The sequence below is a fragment of the Drosophila busckii genome, chromosome 3L (genome assembly GCF_011750605.1).
Source record: "Drosophila busckii strain San Diego stock center, stock number 13000-0081.31 chromosome 3L, ASM1175060v1, whole genome shotgun sequence".
In the NCBI taxonomy this organism is placed as follows: domain Eukaryota; kingdom Metazoa; phylum Arthropoda; class Insecta; order Diptera; family Drosophilidae; genus Drosophila; species Drosophila busckii.
In genome coordinates this window covers 18,263,307-18,283,278 of record NC_046606.1, presented here as the reverse complement: position 1 = coordinate 18,283,278, position 19,972 = coordinate 18,263,307, and the positions used below count along the sequence as shown (strand labels likewise).

Here is a 19,972-nt window from a genome sequence, read left to right as displayed (position 1 = left end):
CTCTTACTATGAAAAATTTTCATTTAAAAATTATGTAATTACTTACACGATAAAAATGATTACATATAAATTTACTTCAAATCAATAAAGATATTCTTTGTTTTCTGGATTCACTATTATTATCGCTTATGCAATTTTACGTTTTACTCTTTTATTTCTGGGATATTTTTCTCATTTCAATGTTTTTTCTTTCATTAGAAGTCAGTTTAAGTTTCTTATCACTTTAGTTAATATTAGTATCATACAGTTCTTAAATAAATTAACAATATATATTCTTATAAAATCGCCTTTTTGTATTTTACACTTATATGATTTAAAAACTCGTTTAATAGTATGTACATACATTTGTAGAAAAGATAATAATTAACTCAAAAGTTTGAAGTAATACACTAAAAAATTCACGCTCTCCCGGGAAAAAATGTTGTTTTTGTAATTTTTAAATTTTTTTTTAATAAATGTTGTTTATGTTATGTACACATGATGTTATGTAAATTATTTAAGGTGTAAGGAATTTATATATATGTTTGTAAATTAATATTTAAAAAATAAAACTAACATTATAAACTGTTTTAGTTTTTCCTTTTAAATATTTAAATACATATACAAATATATATTCACAGGGTCACAAAATTGTTGTTTTTTTTTTCATGTCTTACTGCTTTTTACAAAATTTTTAATAAAAAAAAAAGAATTTCGATTACTTGAACAAAAGCAAGTGTAAAAAGGAAGCATAGTTGATAGTTAGTTGCTAATTACATTTAATCTTGTAAAAAGCAAAAAGGGAAAAATGTATTTTAGGGTTTCTTTTAATAAACTTAATACTAAATACGTGACGGCCTCGTTAATAGCCTAATTAATATGTATGTACATTTCTTTTTACTTTTGTAAATATATTTTAGTTTTTGTTAATGTCTGCTTAATTCTCGATTACGTTCAATTAACTCGCGTTTTGTACTCTTTTTCAATGTTGAACCTACATTTTAGTTGCGTATTCTCACTTAAAGCTAACTAAATATTTAGAGCTATGTACAAGTTATTTAACATTATTTTTTCTATTCTATGCCATTTACAGTTGTGTATTGTTTAGATTTTCTTAAATGTATACAGTTAATCGATTGCATTTAAAACAAGGTTTTGGGTTCCTGTTGTTGCTGCTGATGTAGCCGAAGATATTTGCATTTTGGCTTATAGTATTGCATTCGTTATTTGTGATTTGTGTTTATTACTATATTCATATGTAGTTCTGCTCTTAAGGTTCCAGCTCTGTATTACGTTACAATACAAATAAAGGATTTACAGTTTTCTTTGTTTAGTAATTTGCAGATTGGAAAGTTTAAACGACACTTAAAATTAGCAAGAAAAGAAATACCTTATGCCTGTAATTCGAAACACAAAATAAATAAAAATGTTTGACTAACAGAGCTTGCTAAATTTCAACGCTTGTTTATTTTTTGTTTTTGTTTTTACGGTTCTCTGTATATATAATATATATTATATTTTATAGTAATATATCTATCGTAGGTATATATAAATTAATGTATATATAGTAGATTTCTTGGTAAGTATGAGTTACTCGATTCGTTAAGAAAAAAACGCGACTATTAAATAACTAAATAGTTTAGCAGAAGGTTTTCTTAAGTGTATTTATGAAAAATTACATTGTTCGCTTCTGTTGGTTTTCTTTCTCTTGGCTTCATCCTTCGCAAACGTTTAATTATTTAGTATAGCTGTATGCAATAATTTTCTCTTATAGGGTTAATAATAATAGCGCTTACAACACAAATAAGGTTTACTTCTTTCTTTCTGTTTTTCGATTTGTTTTCTCACTGACGGCTTGCTCTAACATTTTTTGTTATGTAAATAAGGAAATCGTGTAGTTTATGTCATAAATAAGACACGCTAGCACATTCGATTGTTATTTTTAGTTAAGATGCTGCTATTGTTATGACTGTTTGTTTCTGCCGTGTGTTTCGAGTGTAATGTACTGGGATAGAGCTTTCTTGGGATCAGATTAAATGCGTAGTCTGCAAGAAAAGCAAAATTAGGGTTTCTAGTCAACTGCAGCTAATTGCAACACTTACAGCCACAATCAACATGTATTGAGTTTAGTTCTTTACACAGCATCTCGCCGTGCTACTGAAGCCGCTGACTTGTCCACAGCAGGTGTGGCGACAGTGCCAAGACGCTCAATGACACGAGAATCACATGATATGGTGCGCTGGAGACAACGGGAACGCTCGCTCATCTTCTCCTGCTGCTGTTCCAGCAATGTGGGCGCGGCATTGAAGTGTCCAGCTATTTTTTTACAGTAATTTATTATTATTTCAAATTTGCTAAATTGCATTTGACTTACTTTTGGGCTTGTCATCGAACATATGCAGCCTGTGTGCAGTGCTTAGAAGATTGTTCACAGTGCTTAATGTGTCCGCTGGTGAGCTTAGCGCAGTTTTCTTCAGCGTTGTGGACTCTGTTACAGGCGGATGTGCATGTTTCAAGGGTTGCTGCTGCTGCTGCTGATGATGATTGTTCTTCTTGTTGTTATTATTGTTATTGTTATTGTTGTTATTGTTGTTGAGTTGGTGCACGCTTATAGAGTTACGTCGTTCGCGCATAGCCGCTTGGTAGCGCTCCGGCGATTGCAGCGAACACTTGTTAATCGTCTGTGGCTTGGCAAAGCCGCGCTCCGTAGGCGGCGTGGTTGGAGTTGTGGGCGCGGTATCGACTGATGGACGATGTCGCATGCGATATTCACTAATGGACAGCTTACGCTTGGGCATGGGCGCCGGCTCAGGCACTGTCAGCATGGGATTCAAGCGTGGATCATGGCTGGCAGTACGCGTGTAAAGCTTCAGCGGCGTTGTTGCTGGCGGGGGCATAATTTCCACAGCTGCTGCAGCAGCAGCAGCAGCGGCAGCGGCAATGGCAGCAACTGGCACTGGCGACGCTGCAGTTGCAGTTACAGCTGTTTTTGTTTTGGTTGCCTCTAGATATTCCGCTAAACTGGGCATATTGTTAGTGGCATTCATTTTGGTCGGCGGTGTTGTGACCACCGCAGCGCTAGGTGGCTCCTGCAGCTTTCCATAGATGGTATTATAGTATGGCAAGGGCTTAATAACGCTGTTCCCCATGGGCACGTTGGGCGTGGCAGCCGTCAGAATTGTTGTGGGTTGTGTGATAAGCACGGGAATGGGTTCCGCAACTATCGATGCAGGTGTTGAAATCGGTTTTGCTGGCAAAACAGGCTTAGCAATAGTTGCTACCGCTATTGCTGTGGCTGGTGTTGGTGTTGCTGTCGTCAGCTGCTGCTTGGGCTGACAGCTATTCTTTGTTTTGGCATCTTTGTCCTTTGTTTTCTCTTTGCTCTTTTGCTTATCCTTCTTTTCGCGCTCCTTTTTCTTGCTCTTCTTTTTCTCCTTCTTTTCCTTCTTGAGCGCAGCAGCTATCAACGCTGCTTGCTGGCGACTGCCGCACATGGACTCGCGCCGTCGGCTAATAGCCGTCAACTTGCCGCTGGCAATGGCCTGAGCCAAGGTCATGGTTGCTGCTGTACCTGTCCCCACCGCTGTCTCCTGCTGATGATGGTGATGATGATGATTCTCTTTGCGATGCTGTTGCTGTGGCATAGCAGTCGCCGCTGCAGTAGCTGATACAGCCGGCAGTTGCTGCTGCTGTTGTGTTGCCTTGGTGCTATTTAACAACAAACTGCTGCTAAGTATCTGATTGTTGGGCTTGGTTAGCTCTTGCTCAAAGTTGGTTTGCCGCTTCTTTGCTGCTGCTATGGGCGTTGTTGGAATTGTTGTTGCCACAGTTGGTGCGGCAGGCGTAACACACATTGACATTGTGCGACGACGCAGCGTAGATTGTTGTTGCTGTTTGCTGCTGCTGCTGCTGCTGATGCATTTGCTCGTGCAGATTGCTCATGTGCTTGGCCTTGCCATTGGCGGTGGGTGTGGCAACTGTTGGTATTGCTGCTAATGGTTGTTTGCTCTCCTTGGATGCTTTCTTTTTCAGCTCTGGCAATACCAGTGCCGCAATTGTTGCTGCCTTTTGCTTATCCTTATCCTTGGATTTCTTTTTATCCTTTTTCGACTTCTTCAGTTGCTTCTCACGCTCGCGCTTTTCATCCTTCGCCTTGCTAGGCTTTTTAGCAACATTCATACTGTCATTATTGTTGCTATTGCTATTGGTTTTGCTAGAGTTGGCACTGGTGGGCTTTTTATTGCGGGATTGCAGGTACGAAATATTGGCTGCGTGGAAGGACAATAAACGTTCTCGTATATCGAGCTCAGTTAGATTGTTGCTGCTGGCTGTTATTGTTGTCATTGTTGCTGCTGCAGGTGCTGCTATTGTCGTAGTTGCTGTTGGCGAAATTGCAGCAGTTGTAGTTACTGACGCTGTGCTTGCTGCAACGCCAATTGCTGTCGTGCTCACAGCAATAGTTGTCGCTGCTTCGAGTTTTGCTTTCTTCTTGGCTGGCATCTCCTCCTCTTTAAGCACTGGTGCACGTGCCTTTATAGCTGCTTTAACTGAATCCCCTAGCGTCATTGTGGCCATTGTTGTTGCTGCGGCTACTGCACTTGTTACAGTTGCTGCTGCACTTGTTATATTAACAGTTGCTGTTGAACGCAGCAGCGATTCACCTGGCTTCGGCTCTGGCAACGGCTCCATCTTGGCTGGTAGTATTTCTGGTTTAACCAGCGGCTTTGGCTCCTCTTTATGCTCCACTTGCACATTTTGATCGGGCGCTTGCTCTGGCTTAAGTTGCTGTTGTTGTTGCTGCTCCTGTTGCTGCTGTTCCTCTGTCTCGCGCTTCACCTTGAGCATTTCCTCAAACTTATCGCATGCCTGACTTTCCTCGCGCTCTACATCGATTTTGACATCCTCCGCAGCAGCGCTTGTATCCTCAGGCTCAATTTTCACCAAATTATCCTCGGCCATAATTTGCTGTGCTCCTGGACTAGGCGAGCGCAATATATCCACATCATCATCTTGCTCCAAGTGCTGCAACTGCTGCTCTGACTGTGTCTCAATCTTCAACTGCTGCTTCTCCAATTTGTGCTCCTCCTCGCCAGCGCTGCCAATGACATCGATATGTGGCTCATCGGCAGTCGACTCCAACTCCATCTCGCCATTGCTGATGACCACAAGCCGTCGCTTCTTTAGCGGCGTGCTAAAGCCGTTCGACAGCAACGGTGGTGTTTGTTGTTGTTGCTGCTGCTGCTGCTGCTGCTGCAAGGGCGATACGCTTGTGGTGGGCGTCGTTACGGGCGTGAGCGTCTGCGATTGCCCCTCGTCCGTGGTCTCTTCGCTGATGGCCTGGCGCAGCCAGCGCTTCTTCACCGACGAGTTGTTTAACGGCAACTGCAATTGCGAGCGTTCCGTGCCTTCAGCCTGGTGTATAAAATGCTCAACCTTAAAAACAGCTGATTCCGAAGCGGGCTCAACAAGCTGCTCACGTGAGCCATTAATCTCGCTCATTGCTGCTTGTACCAGACTATCTAGGCCCGACGGCTGCTGTTGCTCACATTGCTCCGACTGCAAAAACCAGCTGGACATGAGCGCCTTTTTGGTTTTGGTGCCACCTGGTGGATACTTAAACTCAGTTTGCTGTGGTTGCTGCTCTAACGGCCCCATGGCAGCCTCAATCAACAGACAAGCGCTGCTCACCGAAGACTGTGGTGCCGCTCTTGCTGGCGATTTGAAGCCGACATTGCTCAAGTCGCAATTGTTGTGCGCCAGCGCCAGCAATAAACCAGCTGCTTGATCAGCTGATTGCTGTTGCTGGGCTGTGTTGCTATCCAGTTGTTGTAATTGATGCTGCCCAGTTGAGATAAGTTCGGCTTCGTTGTGCGACTCAGCATCGGATTCGTTATAGCTCTTGCGTCGCTTATTGTTGTTATTATTATTATTATTGTTATTGTTGCTGCGACTTACTTTGCGCTTCTTTTTATTGCGACGCGCTGTTAAACTATTGTTGCTGTTGTTGTTACTGGTTGTAGGTGTGCCTGGAGTCACACTGGAGCCATCTGTCGATTCGCTTATGGAATTGCTGCTTGTATTACGTTTGCGCGGTGAGGCTGGCGAATTGCTTGACCGCTGCTTGCCACCGCTGACACTATTATTGCCACCCTGCCGGCTGCTGTCCGCTGCTTTCTTGCCACGCGCCTCTTGCTTTTCCATTTTGTCAATGGCACGCAGTATGGCCTCCAGCTTGCGTTCCTCGCGTGACTTCGGTTTATCCTTCTTGGTAGCAACTGGTGTTGAAGTATTGTTGACACTGCCTGCCGTTGGCGTCGTCGCAGTTGTGGTTGTTATTTTTGCATCATCCTGCTTGGCGACAAGTGCGGTTGTTATTGCTGCTGTTGTTGCTGAATTCTTGGCTGGCGTTTTTCGCGCTGTTGGTGTCGCATTGTTGTTGTTATTTGCTGTAAGTGTCAGTTTGGTAGGAGTTTTAGTGGGCGTAACCACTACCTGCTGATAAACAATTTTCTTTGCTTGTTGCTGCTGTTGCATTGGTGGCGGCTGCTGGTGCTGCTGTTGTTGCAATGGTTGCTGTTGTTGTGGTTGTTGTTGCAATTGTGGCTGTGGCTTGATAGGCGTAATAACATGAGTAGTAGGCGCTACATGCAAAGATTGTAATGCACTAACTGCTAGACGTGCATCTTCCGGCAATTGTTGCTGTTGCTGCAACTGTTGCTGTACGAACTTTTGTTGCTGCTGCTGTTGTTGCTGCTGCTGCTGTTGCTGCTGTTGTTGCTGCTGCTGCTGCTGTTGCTGCTGCTGCTGTTGCTGCTGCTGCTGTTGTTGTTGAGGCTGCTCCTGCGGTTGTTGTTGTGGTTGCTGAAGCAGTTGTTGTTGTGGTTGCTGAAGCAGTTTTTGTTGTGGCTGCACATAGTACGTTATTGGGGACTGCGCGGCTGCTACAGCTGCAATGACCGCCAGCGGCTCCTGCGACTGTTGCTGCTGCTGCTGTTGTTGTTGCTTTTGTTGCTGCTGCTGTAACAACGATGGTTGTATTTGCGTTATAACAGTGGGCTTAGGTAACGGTGACAGCAGCATAGGCGTAGGCAATGCCGCCAATATCTGTTGTTGCTGTTGCGTTGGACTGCGCTGTAGTAACAAAGTCTGCTGTTGATGTTGTTGTTGTAATGTTGGCGATTGCAGTTGGGTGGGCGTAGGCGAAGGTATCGATACTGATGGCGATGACGAGGATGTGCATATGCCCGAGTCATGCAACACACTGGACATTGATACAGAGCATGAGTTGTTGCTGTTGTTGTTGCAAAGCAGAGCAGCGGCTGCTGCAGCTGTTGTCGCACCAGCAGCAACTGGACCTCCATGAGACTTAAAACCCAAATTCAGTTGACTCAGCTGCGGACTATTAATGCCCATTTGGCTGCTACTCTCACCACTCGAGGATGTTGATCGATTGCGTGCTGTGGCTGCCGCTGCTGCAGCTGCTGCTGCTACCGCCGCATTGTTGCTGTTAGCCAAGCCGCCCATAGTAAGCTGTATAGCAGCAGCGCTATTGGCTGCCGCTGCGGCTGCTGCTGCTGCTGAAGTCTTGTTGCGATGACTGCTACGCGGTTGCGTGGGTGGCGCCTGCAGTTGCTGCTGTACAGCCAACGGCAAAGCGAAGAGACAATCGCCACCCAGATCACAAGCGCAGCGTGTGCTTGTTGGCTGTATGACAGCAGAGTGGGATTTCTTGTGCTCGACTGCAGCCAAATCATGAGGTTCGTGTCGCACGGTAATCTCGGTCTGGGCGCGTATGTGCGTCAGTGCCACAATATACAGATGCAATGTGCCCTTTTCAAAGTAATGCTGCAACTCCGCATTGGGTCGACACGAGCGACGCACAAAGCGCGCATTGTTGCCATAGGTGCGGGTATCCACGCAGACTTCTGGCCCTTTCAAATAAGCGGGCAATGGTGGTGTGGGCTGTTGGTTGCCCTGCTGCGCCAGCGTTTGCATCGGCGTCTCCACGCCCGGCAACTGATAGAAGAAGACAAACTGTCCTGGCGTCTTATGCACTTTGAAGCTATTAAGATAATTGCTTGGCGGCGGCGTATTCATGTTGACCGTGGGGTTCTGTGTGCGAAACTGTGTGGTGAGCATATACTTGCCCCGCAGCTCATGAATAGGCGCATTGGGTGCCAGATCGACGCTACTGATGAGCACCTTAGCGCCAGCATAAGGTATAAGCTGAGCACGTTTCTCCAGTTCGCCGCCACCGCTCCCGCTAGCAATCAAACGCAATGCTTTATTCTCCGTATTCTGTATGCTCTGCAGCAGACTGGGCTGCTTTTGTATGGCATGCAGACGCGCACGCAGTTCGGGTGAGTAATGATTGGTCACAGCGTACTCATAGTGCTCAATCCATAGGCGTAAATTCGCGGCATGTTTCTCGGCGGCGGTTAGCGCAGTGCTGTTGCCACTTCCGCCACCACTGCCATCGCCGCTGGATTTAGTCTTGCGCTTACTGTTTTTCTTGGTGGTCTTATTGCTAGCTGCGCCGCTTGCCGTGCCGACGCCGCTGTTAGATAGCTTATCGCCAGCTTTCTTACTTTTCTTAAGCGTAGCTGCCGCAGCAGCATCTTTGGTTTTCTTTGTTTTCTTGGCAAAGCTGCCATTTAAGCTAGCAGAACCGCCGCACAGATGCTGCAGTTCTTGATTGTAAGTGGCTCCGCCTGTTTGCCCAATGGGCATGCTACTACCTACTGCACCACCATTAGCCGCTGCTGCAGCGGCGGCGGCAGCGTTAGCAGCAGCAGCAGCAGCATTCGCCGCAGCGGTTGCAACACCATTAGCCGCCTGTGTAGCCACCAGCAACATGTGTTCCTTGCGCTTCTGACGTTGCAACGCGCGTGCGCGTGCCTTATCCACGGCTCTGGGTTGACACAACTCACATTGATACTCCTCCGGTATGTTTAGACGGTCAATACCCATGCAGTCGACGTGCTGCCAGGCGCTGTTACGAGAATTCGAATTATGTTGGTTAGGGGTTAAAGTCCGCTATAAATGCAGCTACTTACGAGCACTTGTCGCAGCAAATCATGTAACCATCATCATGGGTCAGCTCACAAATACAACGAGTTACTGAATCATCCTCGGCTTCGGCTTCAGGTGCAGTTTCCGTCTCCTCGCCGGGATCAATATCGACGCCAGCTAAACGGGAGCTGCCGCTGATGGCCGAGTGTGCATCGTCATCATTCACATGCCGTGCAACTGCAATAACAGTTCAAAACAATATAATAAGTAATTGTTAAATTGAAAACCATTATTTTACTCACATTGCTGTCCATAGTAACTGCCAACTGGTGTGGTGGGCGTAACAGCGACAGGTACAGTAACACCAACGCCACCAAGTGACCATTGTTGGGCCTGCTGCTGCTGCTGCTGCAGCTGCGGTTGTTGGTGTACATTGGACTGTTGATTTTGCTGCTGTGAGGCATAGGTATGATCTTGCATCATGGCATGCAACTGCTGTAAACGCAGATCCTGCGTTTGGACTGGCACTGGACGCACTTCTTCAATGTACAATTCCTCTTCATTGGCAGATAGCTGCTGCTGTTGTTGTTGCTGTTGCTGCTGCTGCAACTGCTGTTGTTTCATCATCAACGGCATATCTGCAATATGGACTGGCGCCAATTGTGGCAGACTAAGACTATTGCCACTGCTACGCAAGCTGCTTAAGCCAGCGGTCACAACGCTGACGTTGCCCCCGGTACTGTTGCTATTATTGTGGTTGTTGGGATTGCTGTTCAAGCTGCAGCGAAATAAGAAAGGTAGCGCACACCAGGCGTGTAATTAAATATTTTGTTTGCTTGCTCCGACGAATATTATTGAATTATAAAATATTTCGTTGTATACTATGTAGCACCGCTCGATGTGGATAGCCATAGATAAAATTACAAACTGTATGAGGCTGCATTGTCCCCAACAAAGAATTCGAAACAAAATTTACTTTACAAAAGTCACACAAATTCAAAACACAACCAATATTTGTCGGTAAAATCTAGAGTTTGACAATTGACTCAAAGTCACTAGTTCAAAGTCAAAAAGTTTGACATAATTTTAATTGTTTCCTCGGATGTAGCAATCTTTTTAAAAATTATAAGCAATAAGTTTGGTCTCAGATTTTATGATATTTATAAATTTATAAAATATTATAATTTCTAATTAACCAATTTAAATTAAATAAATAAAATATTAAGCTTATTTACCTTTGCTTGTAATATTCTACAACACTTGGCGTTGTCTTGCGTATCACAGGTGCGTTTAGCGCTTCATGCTGCAGTTGCTTGCGCTCCAGCGAGCCCGCCCGACTGCTGGGCGCGCTCACCGATTGCCGCCGTGCAGCTGTGGCTGACATATAGGAGGATATGGCGGCACTGCCGCTGGCAAAACCATGCGGCAGTATGCTCACCGAAGGAGTACTGCCACTGGCATTGATTGTAAGATAAGTGGATGTTGTTGAGGGCGTCGCTGTGGAACTGGGCGACATAGCCTGATAGTGTGTAAGCAACAGATTTGTGGATGTTGGGACAGCTGTACCATTGCTTCCGTAAACTATTTGTGTGGGCTGCGGCGGTGGCATACTTGAAATTGTTGCCGTGCTTGTTGCGGTTGTTGTTGTACTACTCGTTTGCTGCTGAAAACGCTGCTGCTGCTGGCTAAAGGATTTTTGCGCCATGCTCTGCAAAATGCGCGCTGAAAGCTCGTCGGTCATCTGGGTGCCATTAACAATCATCACATCGTCGGTGATAAGTGATGATGCTGCTGAAGACCTTGATTGCTGCTGCTGCTGCTGTTGTTGCTGCTGCTCGTTGTTGCTATCACAGCTGCTGTTGCTGTTGTAATGTATGCGTTTGGACAGCTGAGGTTGCTTTTGCTGCTGCTGTTGCTGAATGATGGTGCCGTGCGAATTGACAAACTTGATGGTGCCGCCTGTTTGCTGCAACGTGTAACTGCCAGCACTTGTTGTCTTTTGTTGCAACTGCGTGCCTTGTGGCAAATTGGCGGTGTATTGCTGCAGCGGTTGCTGTTGCAGCATATACTTATTGTTGTTATTGTTGCTCGATGCTGTTAACTTGGCGCCATTCTTGTTAACAGTCAATTGCTGCTTGGCATAAGTGTTGGTCTGTTGTTGTTGTAGCTGTTGCCCCTGTGACAAGGTGTTCGCCACAGTGTTGGTGCCTTGCTTGACTAACTTTGCTTTGACGGTCGTTTTGTGCGTTGGCTGCTGTGCAGATATGAAAGCTTTAAGTTGCTGCTGTTGCAACTGTTGCTGTTGTTGCTGCTGCTGTTGTTGTTGTTGCTGCTGCAACATGTTGCCAACACTTTTGACTGTGATCTTCTGATTACCTCGCTTAAGCAATGCCGTAGCCGCGCTACCCGCTGTTGTTGTTATGGCCGGCCTATTGACACCAGCATTTACATACTTTTGCTGCATTGCTGCCGGTTGCACAAGTATCTGTGGCGTGTGCTGATGCTGTGGCGGCACATACGATTGCAACCGTGTAACAACACGTGAGCCCAGAGTTACTTTTTGCATAAGTGGCGTTGTGTTCGCAGTCGTTGATGGCGGCTGTGCTTGATAGCCTTGCAACTGCTTTGCGCCTGTTGCCTTGTAGGCGCTAATGCTGGTGAACTTCTGTTGCTGCTGCTGTTGCTGCTGGTGTTTGACAGCAGGTGTGGCTGTAACATATGGCAAGCTCTTAGCGCCTAGATAATTGACCTGCTGTTGGTTTGGTTGATTTGTTGGTGCCTGCTTGGAGAGCACCGTGAGATTGCTGAGCAGTAACTTAGAACTGTGCGGTGGCGCTGTTGCAGAGGTATCGATAATAACATTGCTGGTGCTGCCATCGGTAGTGACAATTTTATAGATTTGTGGATTCAGCAACTCGTGTTGCTGTTGCGCTGCTGCTGCTGTTGTTGTACGCACGGCGTACTTTTGCGTCGACTGCGGCTGTATGGACATTCGACGCTGCATGATGCGTTTAAGTTGCGCTTGCGTTGAGATGCTGCTGCCATCGATGACAATGTGTGGCGGCTGCTGCTGCTGTTGCTGTTGTTGTGAAGTAGCAACAGTAATGCGGCTGCTGCTGGTGTTGTTAGTGCCGCTGCTGTTACTGTTACCTACGGGTTCCACGAACACAGTATCATGTGTAGACAAGGGCATCTTGACGAAAATTAATTGGACACACGCTTATAAACTAAAATATGCTTTGCTTTATTAGAAAAGTTTTGAGGGGAGCTTTGAAAGGCTTTCGCTTGTTTAAACTGGTGCTAAATTTGCCGCGTATCCTTTAGCTGTTTTACTAGTCATTTCTCACAACAGTCATAGTGAGCATGCTCCGATCTAGATGTTGCTTTTGCCTATGCTGTCGCCGTAATAATTTTTGCCGCGCTAAACTGCTGGAGGTGTTACTACTTGTATCGTTGCTGTTGCTTCTGCTAATGCCCCCAACAAATGTATGGGGGCCTAAGACATAACCAGAAATGCTTTCTTTGTTGGCGGTTGCCTGACCGCTGCTGCTGGTGGCGGCTGCTGCTAATTGTAGGCGGCGCACATTCAAATTGCAAATACGATTTTCAACACTGTGCCACATTACATTGTCAGCCATTACAAACATAACGGTATCCAGATAGTAGTATTTTTTTAGCGTTCCTCACTCTCTCGCTCTATTAATTTCTTTGTCGATCGCTTTGGCTTTTGAAGGCTTATAGTTGTGTTCAAATATTCTCGATGTTGTTATTCTTAAATTATAACTCGTTGTTATTGTTCTTCTTATATGTAGCCAATACAACGAAACTGAATTTCAATTTTTATTTTCTTTTATACTTTAACAAACGTCCTTTCGTTGTATTGTCCATTTACTGAAATTAAACAAAAATAGGATTTTAAATAAGTAAATCGTAAATAAATTGTTATCGATTATACGCTATCGTTCAGTGTTGGTTTACAGGTGCAAGTTTATGTAATGAAAACGTAACGCATGCGCATCACAGATTGTTTTGCGCCGTGCTTTTTGCATTGCTCTTCGCGGCTGTAACGAATATGAGGCGAGCGAATAGCATCAAACAAATAGCAAACTAAACCTAAAGTGAGAGCCAAGTGATATATGTATCATGAACTTGGCTTGTTTACGTTTGTATATAAGTTTGTGAGTATAGTGAAGCTTATTAGCTCTCCCGTTTGCCACTCTTTACCCAGCCCATGCATATGAACTAGTATATGTAGCACTTTTGTTTTACAATAGCAAAAATAAAACCTGTTCTGTTATTTGTTGTAGCTCATCATTCTCTATGCCAATATAGCTAATCACAACTAAGGTGCAGTGTAAAGTGCGTTCTCGAGCAATTCCATTATGCATCAGATGTGTACATACATACATATATATTTTTCTATGTATCTTAAAAGCTTTAAGACAGTAGCTTTGACAGTTATTTTTTTGATCTTTGAGCTAAGCTATTTGGTTATTTTGAGTTTCTTTTGCCACCTACAAGTTATATTAATTTTAATACAATTCACTGCAATTTTGCTTTTTAGCTCGACATTCGTGTTTACAAAGCTACAAATGTCTACGGTGATACCTATGCACGTACATATGCATATGTGAGTGTGCTGCTTACCAAAGCCAAAGTAGAAAAAGTGAATGCACTAATTTTGCCTTGGCATCCGCCAGTAGCAGCGGCTCGGCATTCATAGCCAAAGCAGCGGTGAGTCGACGACATCGTAGCATTTGCCGCATTAACTATCTATGCTATGTACATACATATATACATATATATATATGTATATGTATATATATATATCTTTCTGTTGTATATACTGCTTTTTGTTGTCAGTATATCTCTCTTTTTCGTCCATTTCATTTGACAAGCATTTTGCGCCTATTGTAAATTCATTTAAGATTATACTCATACTATTTCTAGTTGCAATTAAATTGTACGTCTCATTCTCTCCTCTTACTCATACGTACAATCAATTTGCATTGCAGGGAATTGCTAATTGTAACAGTCAATGAGCTTATGTAACCTGAGACCCCAACCCTCACGGTGTGTTATAAATATTCATGCATTCGTTTTAGTTATACAAGATTTATTTTTTACACCCACTTATATATAGTTTATATATGCAGATAGATAGATATAGATATATGTATTGTAATTGAATTGTGTAATCCATTTGTTTGCTTTTGATTTAATTTCACAATTTGAGTGACAAAAACTAACAGCCCCTTGATAGCACGAGCCCCTAGCATAGATAACAGAAGCCACAAACAATTTGGGATGGGCTGCTGTAGATTGATTTTATTCGTGTGTGTTTGCAGTAACCTCGTGTCACTTATTTTTTAACACAAGCACACAAACATGCAACTAACATAAATACTTGAGTCGAAACAAATAACATGCAACAAATAAATAAATATACTGAAGCCCTACCCCAATTATTATTTGAAAAGCGCGCCATAAACAAATACAATCAAAAATGTAACACAAAGCTTGTGTACGTAAGAGAGAAAGATATTCACAATTCATTCACAATAAGAGCACAGTCAGTCCTTGCCCGAGATCCATTTACATTTGCTTCTTTGTGTCTTCTCTCTTTCTTGCTCGGAATGTCAGTGGCCCCTATTGTTTGAGCTTTACGTCAAAAAATGCATACACACACACTTGGACAGCTCTCACAACCTAGCCATCAATCTACAGTATATTTTACATCCACATTTAGATACATATATGTACATATATACACACATACATACAATGGTATTTAGATACGAAAATATAAATGTAGATTGTTAATGCTACTAGTGTCAACTAATTGCGTCGTATTTTTCTATTGTTGTTGCGCAAATATCAAATGTTTGTACATAGCGGGTAATATGTACATACATACATATGTACATACATACATGTAAGTTTTCGCAGTCAAACAATTTTTGTACAGCCTAACAATTTCAAATGTTTTTGTGTGCATATAGACATATGTATGTACATTCATACATACATATGTATGCATGCATTTGTTGCCGAAGTAAAAGCTCAGTGTTAAGAAACTTCATACACATCCTCCACTTCCCATTAGAATTACACATAAATCAATGCATGTGTTTGATTATACATACATTATGTATATATGTACATATGTAGTTATTAATGCATACATATGTATGAATTTAGTATACATAAATGTGTATGCACAAATTTTTGGCGGGGGTGATGGCAACGAAGAATTTTCGAGAACTTTTCAGTGTTTATGTATTGTCCGAATGCAATATACATATATACAGAAAATCTGAAGTAACTTATAACTTGTCCATCAACTTTTGCTTTCATTTTTGCACAAAAATTGACAAGCAACTATCATATCATAAGAAGCAGGCAATGGAAAAAGAAAATCACGTATGCATAAGCAAAGCAATTGGCGGTAAATGGGTTGCAGTGTACACACAAGCGAGACAACTATATGATACAGCGGCCAACTTCAAGGCGTATAAGTAGGATAACGTAGAAATGTGAATAAAGCGTTTGACGAAAACATAACACACGCTTGGAGTGTACAGCAGAAATAGTAAAGTAAAGAAGAAAATAGGAAAAAAAATCTAATTGACGGCGGTGCTGTTTTAACATTCTAAAAATCTATATGATACGAGATTCCAACATGGCGGGAATGTCGCATTATGCTTTATGTCAAAACGTGCACAATATATGAAATAAATACATACATTCGTATGTAATTATTTATCAAATACGTTTTATTTTTTTTAAATAATCTTTAGCTTTTGCGCATGTCCAACTAGAAACTCAAGTGTACATAGATACATGCTTTTGAATGTATTACATGGTATATGTACATTTATACATATGGATTTGTTAATGAAACTTTTTCGTTTTGTACATAAATACAAATGGAAAATAAACCGCTTGTCGTTTTTTATTTGCCAATAAGTTTATAATATAAATATGTATGTATTTCTGAAACACTTTGCCTATCTGGCAACTCTAGCAGAACCCAATTACGCACATCTAACTTCACGTTGCACAAAAGAGAATAGCGAGCAAAACAAATGAACGCGCAAGGTATACCACGAAGGCGTAAGTTTGAGCGAGCAAGGTATAGTGTAAGCTTTGGGAAAAGTACGAAATTAAATATGGCGCCCACTCAACGTGAAAAAATTGACCAAAAACGATATAGCACAAAAGTTATAAACATTTGGCATATAATTTTATCATTAATTAACACTAAATAGATTTATGTAGATTATGTGCTAAAAGACCAAGAACGCCTCAGCATTAGGGTATTGTCAATTGGAGTTATAGGAATTACGCGCGCGTTGTTTTTTCCCCCCCTACAGGACTTAGCTTTATTTACTCACCGTTTATGTTTATGTTATAATCTCACTTGATAATGCACAACACATGTTTATAAATGGCAAATTCAAAATTTGGGTTTCAATGCTTGATTTGACTTTATTTCAAACAATAATATTATCGGTATGCACTTGTTTATGTTTTTTTTCTCACAATTTAGCCATTTTAAGGCACACTCACTTGAAAATGGTTTATAGGTTTGTATTTAATGTGAACAGCGTTGTTGTCTTTACGTTTGCTACCTGCTAAAATAAACGTTTCTACTTTGATTAATCAATTTTATTATTAATACGTATGGCATAAGAAACACAACGGAAAGTGGAAGAGGAAGAAAAACACATACTTGGCATATGCAGGAGCGAGACAACTGACTGCACCGTCTGTAGTAAAATATAGCTTAGCCGTTCTGTTATTTTTTGTTCGTTACTCTTCTTCTTACACATCTATTTTTCTTTTAAACCTCTTCCGTAGTGTGTGTACTTTTTAGTGCTGTACGTTCCGTTTTGTCTTTCCGTCTCTCCGATACATATAGATATGTATACGGCGCCACCGAAATATGTACCTATGTATCCAAAAATGTAAATCCTATACACGGATATGCCGCTCATATACACAAAAAATTTACATTTGATTTTTCATCACACTTTAAGCAGGTTAAGACTCAAGTTAATAACAATATAACTAGCTATAATTCATGAAAGTATACTAGCATGCTATTCTTAGAATCATTACTTTGCAAATGTTAGTATTATATCTCAGACCTGATAAAAAAAAACAAGACAGTTATGTGTGATGTACGATAAAAATATAACTTCGGACATTTGAACAATTTTTGATTACATTTTGTGCCTAGCTTCGTTTTCTACACACGCACACTATTATGGCATCTCGCTCCCACTTACGCTTTGCACGTATTTTACCTTTCGTGTCCTGTGTTTTTTCCACTTTTCCCAACACGCTAATAAGATATACTTTTCAGCTATCTTAAACGGGAAAACTAACACGTTTTACTATTACATTTTATAATGTTGCGTTAACTGCACTTAAGCACAGTGCGCGGAAATATTTTTTATATTTTATTTGTTGATTTTACACCTCTAAACGCGTTACACGCTCCGCGTTACAATCGACTCTTCTTCTTACTAAAGGTGGTACAGATGTTGATACAACATCGATAGACTAGAGTTGCCCATGTTCGATAAGCAGCTAAAATATTTTAATTCAAGAATTCAATTTACGCTCAATAAACTTTTGTCAAATATAACTTTGTATAAAATAACATAACATTCTGAAAAAGTCAACTTTAACGAAATCATGATTGGGTTAACTTAAAAATTTTTTTAGTTGGCAACTGTGGCCAAAGTGAGACCAAATTACCAAAAAAAAAAAGAAATAGGGGATGTTTTTATGGCCCGACCGACTTATGCTCATCTCTAAGTCGAACATTTGTTTTGGATTATTCAAAGAAAAAAATCACGATTCATGATTTAAGTTAATATAATGCTGCCACTGGCTGTTATATTGGTGTATCTGGACAGCAAGGGTGATCGTCTACTGTATCGCTATCCATATCAGACATTGGGTGAGGAAGAGCCCGAGGAATGCACCAACAAAAAACGCAATCCCTTCGCAATTTCAAACACAGACGACTTGTTGCAGGCGACCACGCACCAAAGTCATGCTCATGGACATTTACAAGGATTTACGGATGATGTGTTCTCGGCGTTGTTTGCTGTTAAGCCACAGCTGTGCAACCAAAAGTTCGAACTGAAGCTCAACGATGTGCGTTTTGTTAGCCATCCTACACTGGTACCCGCCGCCAGCGCTACCAGCACCTCGTCCACCGGTATGGGTGCGGCCTCTACTGTGGGGGCGGGTGCTCCCAAAAAACAGCAAATGCTTATTAACATTGTTTTTGCGCTCAACGCGCAAGCCAGTTATTCCATTGTAAAGTGTTACCATGAGCTCAGCAAACGCCTGGGCCTGGCGCTAAAGTTTGAAGAGCAGCGTGGATACATAACCGAGCAAACTGCCTGCATGGCACGCACACATGATGAACAGCAGCAATTGCAGACGCCGCTAGAGCGTACATTCGAGCTTATTGAGGAACGCTGCAGCTTGGCGCAGGCGCTAAAGTCGATATTCAATGATCTGTGCACAACGGGACTGCTCAGCACCACACTCAATCAGAATTTGACGTTGACCTTTTGTCTGCCTGCCAAAGCGCATCAGTTGCACAAGAAAGGCAGTATGGTGGATCCGGAGACCATTGACCGTTGCCTGCGTGCACTTAAGCCATATCATGGCATGTTGCTGCTGGTGGACTTTGCCGAGCTATTGGACTGTGTGCCGCCGACGGGTGCCCGCATGCTCTGGCAGCTCGTTGATGCCTACAATCCGTTGATCAGCCTGCAGAGCATGGCTTCCAATGCGGATTTGAGCATTGAGCATGTATACAAGTTGGTATCACATCTAGTCTACTGGGCTAAAGCAACCATAATTTATCCGCTTTGCGAGACAAATGTTTATGTCATAGCACCAGATGCGCCACTGTATACCAAGTCGCATCTGGTGGGGAAGTTTTCTACGCGATTTGCGGGCATGTCGCTGTTTGAGGTTATATCCGACTTTTCACTGCCTACCTCCATTGGGCATCTTACAACCCCTCTGCAACAGCCTGCACGTCAAGGCATTCTCGCCCAGATGGTGCTCTGGATGCTGCAGCATCATCTGCTCATGCAGCTTCACACCTATGTGCAGTTTATGCCTAGCGATGCTGATGATGAGTTCGCTGACTCTGCCTCCTGCGCGCAGGCAGAATTGCCTGGAAGCTGTGGCAACTTAACAGAGGATGAGCACGATAGACTACATGGAGGCTCATTGCTAAGCATGTCCAGTCAACCGCTGCCCATGCCTGCTAATGCGCTACGACGCACTATTTCTGAAGATCACTATTCACTGACCTCGGATAACATTGCCGTACAGCCCTCATCCAGTCACAAGTCAAACTTTAGCATGACTGCCTCTCTGAGCACAGACAACTGCGGCAGCCTCAATTCAATAGAAGATGAGCAGAAGCTAAAGGAGTTGCTGCTAGTGTTTAACGATGGAGATCGTGCTGCCATACGCCGCATACCCGCATCCTCCAATGTGGACGACTTGTCGCTGCTCTGTAAACTTTATCAGATGGGCTACTTTAAAAGCGAGCATCATTTAGAGGAGATTATGTATTTTGAAAACTTGCGTCGCTCACAACTACTGCAGCTGCTGGATAAATTTCGAAATGTCTTAATTATTTACGAAACCGAAGATCCCGCTGTAGCTTCCATGTATAAAACAAAATAGTTAAAATTTATTTAGTACGTATTGTTGTCTTCTATCTGTACACATATAAAATATATACATATAAAAGAGTTTGTCCTGACTGATTGAGAAAAAAAAATTGGCGATAACAATCATTTTCACAAAAAATATATCAAAAATATTAGATGTGATTTACAAAAGTATATTTGAAAAATATCGATGAGAAATTCGAAAAAATTGTATTTTTCGCTCCAAAACTGTATTTTGCAAGAACAGAGGGGAGAAA

General features: G+C 42.5%; 2 protein-coding genes across 6 annotated transcripts; one reads left to right on the top strand and one right to left on the bottom strand.

Moving 5' to 3' along the window:
• Positions 1–1,555: 1,555 nt before the first annotated feature.
• Positions 1,556–17,511, bottom strand: LOC108598378. Of its 5 annotated transcripts, XM_033293568.1 has the most exons (9): positions 17,304–17,511; positions 16,389–16,628; positions 10,227–12,882; positions 9,294–9,769; positions 9,036–9,228; positions 3,911–8,971; positions 2,354–3,876; positions 2,082–2,295; positions 1,556–2,024 (listed from the first exon to the last, which is right to left on the bottom strand). In XM_033293568.1, the coding sequence occupies exons 3-8, from the start codon at positions 12,182–12,184 to the stop codon at positions 2,114–2,116; spliced, it is 9,393 nt and encodes a 3,130-aa protein (XP_033149459.1). In that variant the 5' UTR covers positions 12,185–12,882; positions 16,389–16,628; positions 17,304–17,511; the 3' UTR covers positions 1,556–2,024; positions 2,082–2,113. The 5 variants fall into 5 exon arrangements, with proteins under 5 accessions (XP_033149459.1, XP_033149456.1, XP_033149455.1 ...); XM_033293565.1 differs by lacking the exons at positions 1,556–2,024; positions 2,082–2,295 and having other exon boundaries at positions 3,656–8,971; positions 16,389–16,625; positions 17,258–17,511; XM_033293564.1 differs by lacking the exons at positions 1,556–2,024; positions 2,082–2,295 and having other exon boundaries at positions 3,656–8,971; positions 16,389–16,643.
• A 171-nt stretch (positions 17,512–17,682) lies between these two features.
• LOC108598359 (GATOR complex protein NPRL3) lies at positions 17,683–19,799 on the top strand. Its single transcript, XM_017984979.2, has one exon. The coding sequence runs from the start codon at positions 17,884–17,886 to the stop codon at positions 19,726–19,728; it is 1,845 nt and encodes a 614-aa protein (XP_017840468.2). The 5' UTR covers positions 17,683–17,883; the 3' UTR covers positions 19,729–19,799.
• The last annotated feature ends 173 nt before the right edge of the window (positions 19,800–19,972 follow it).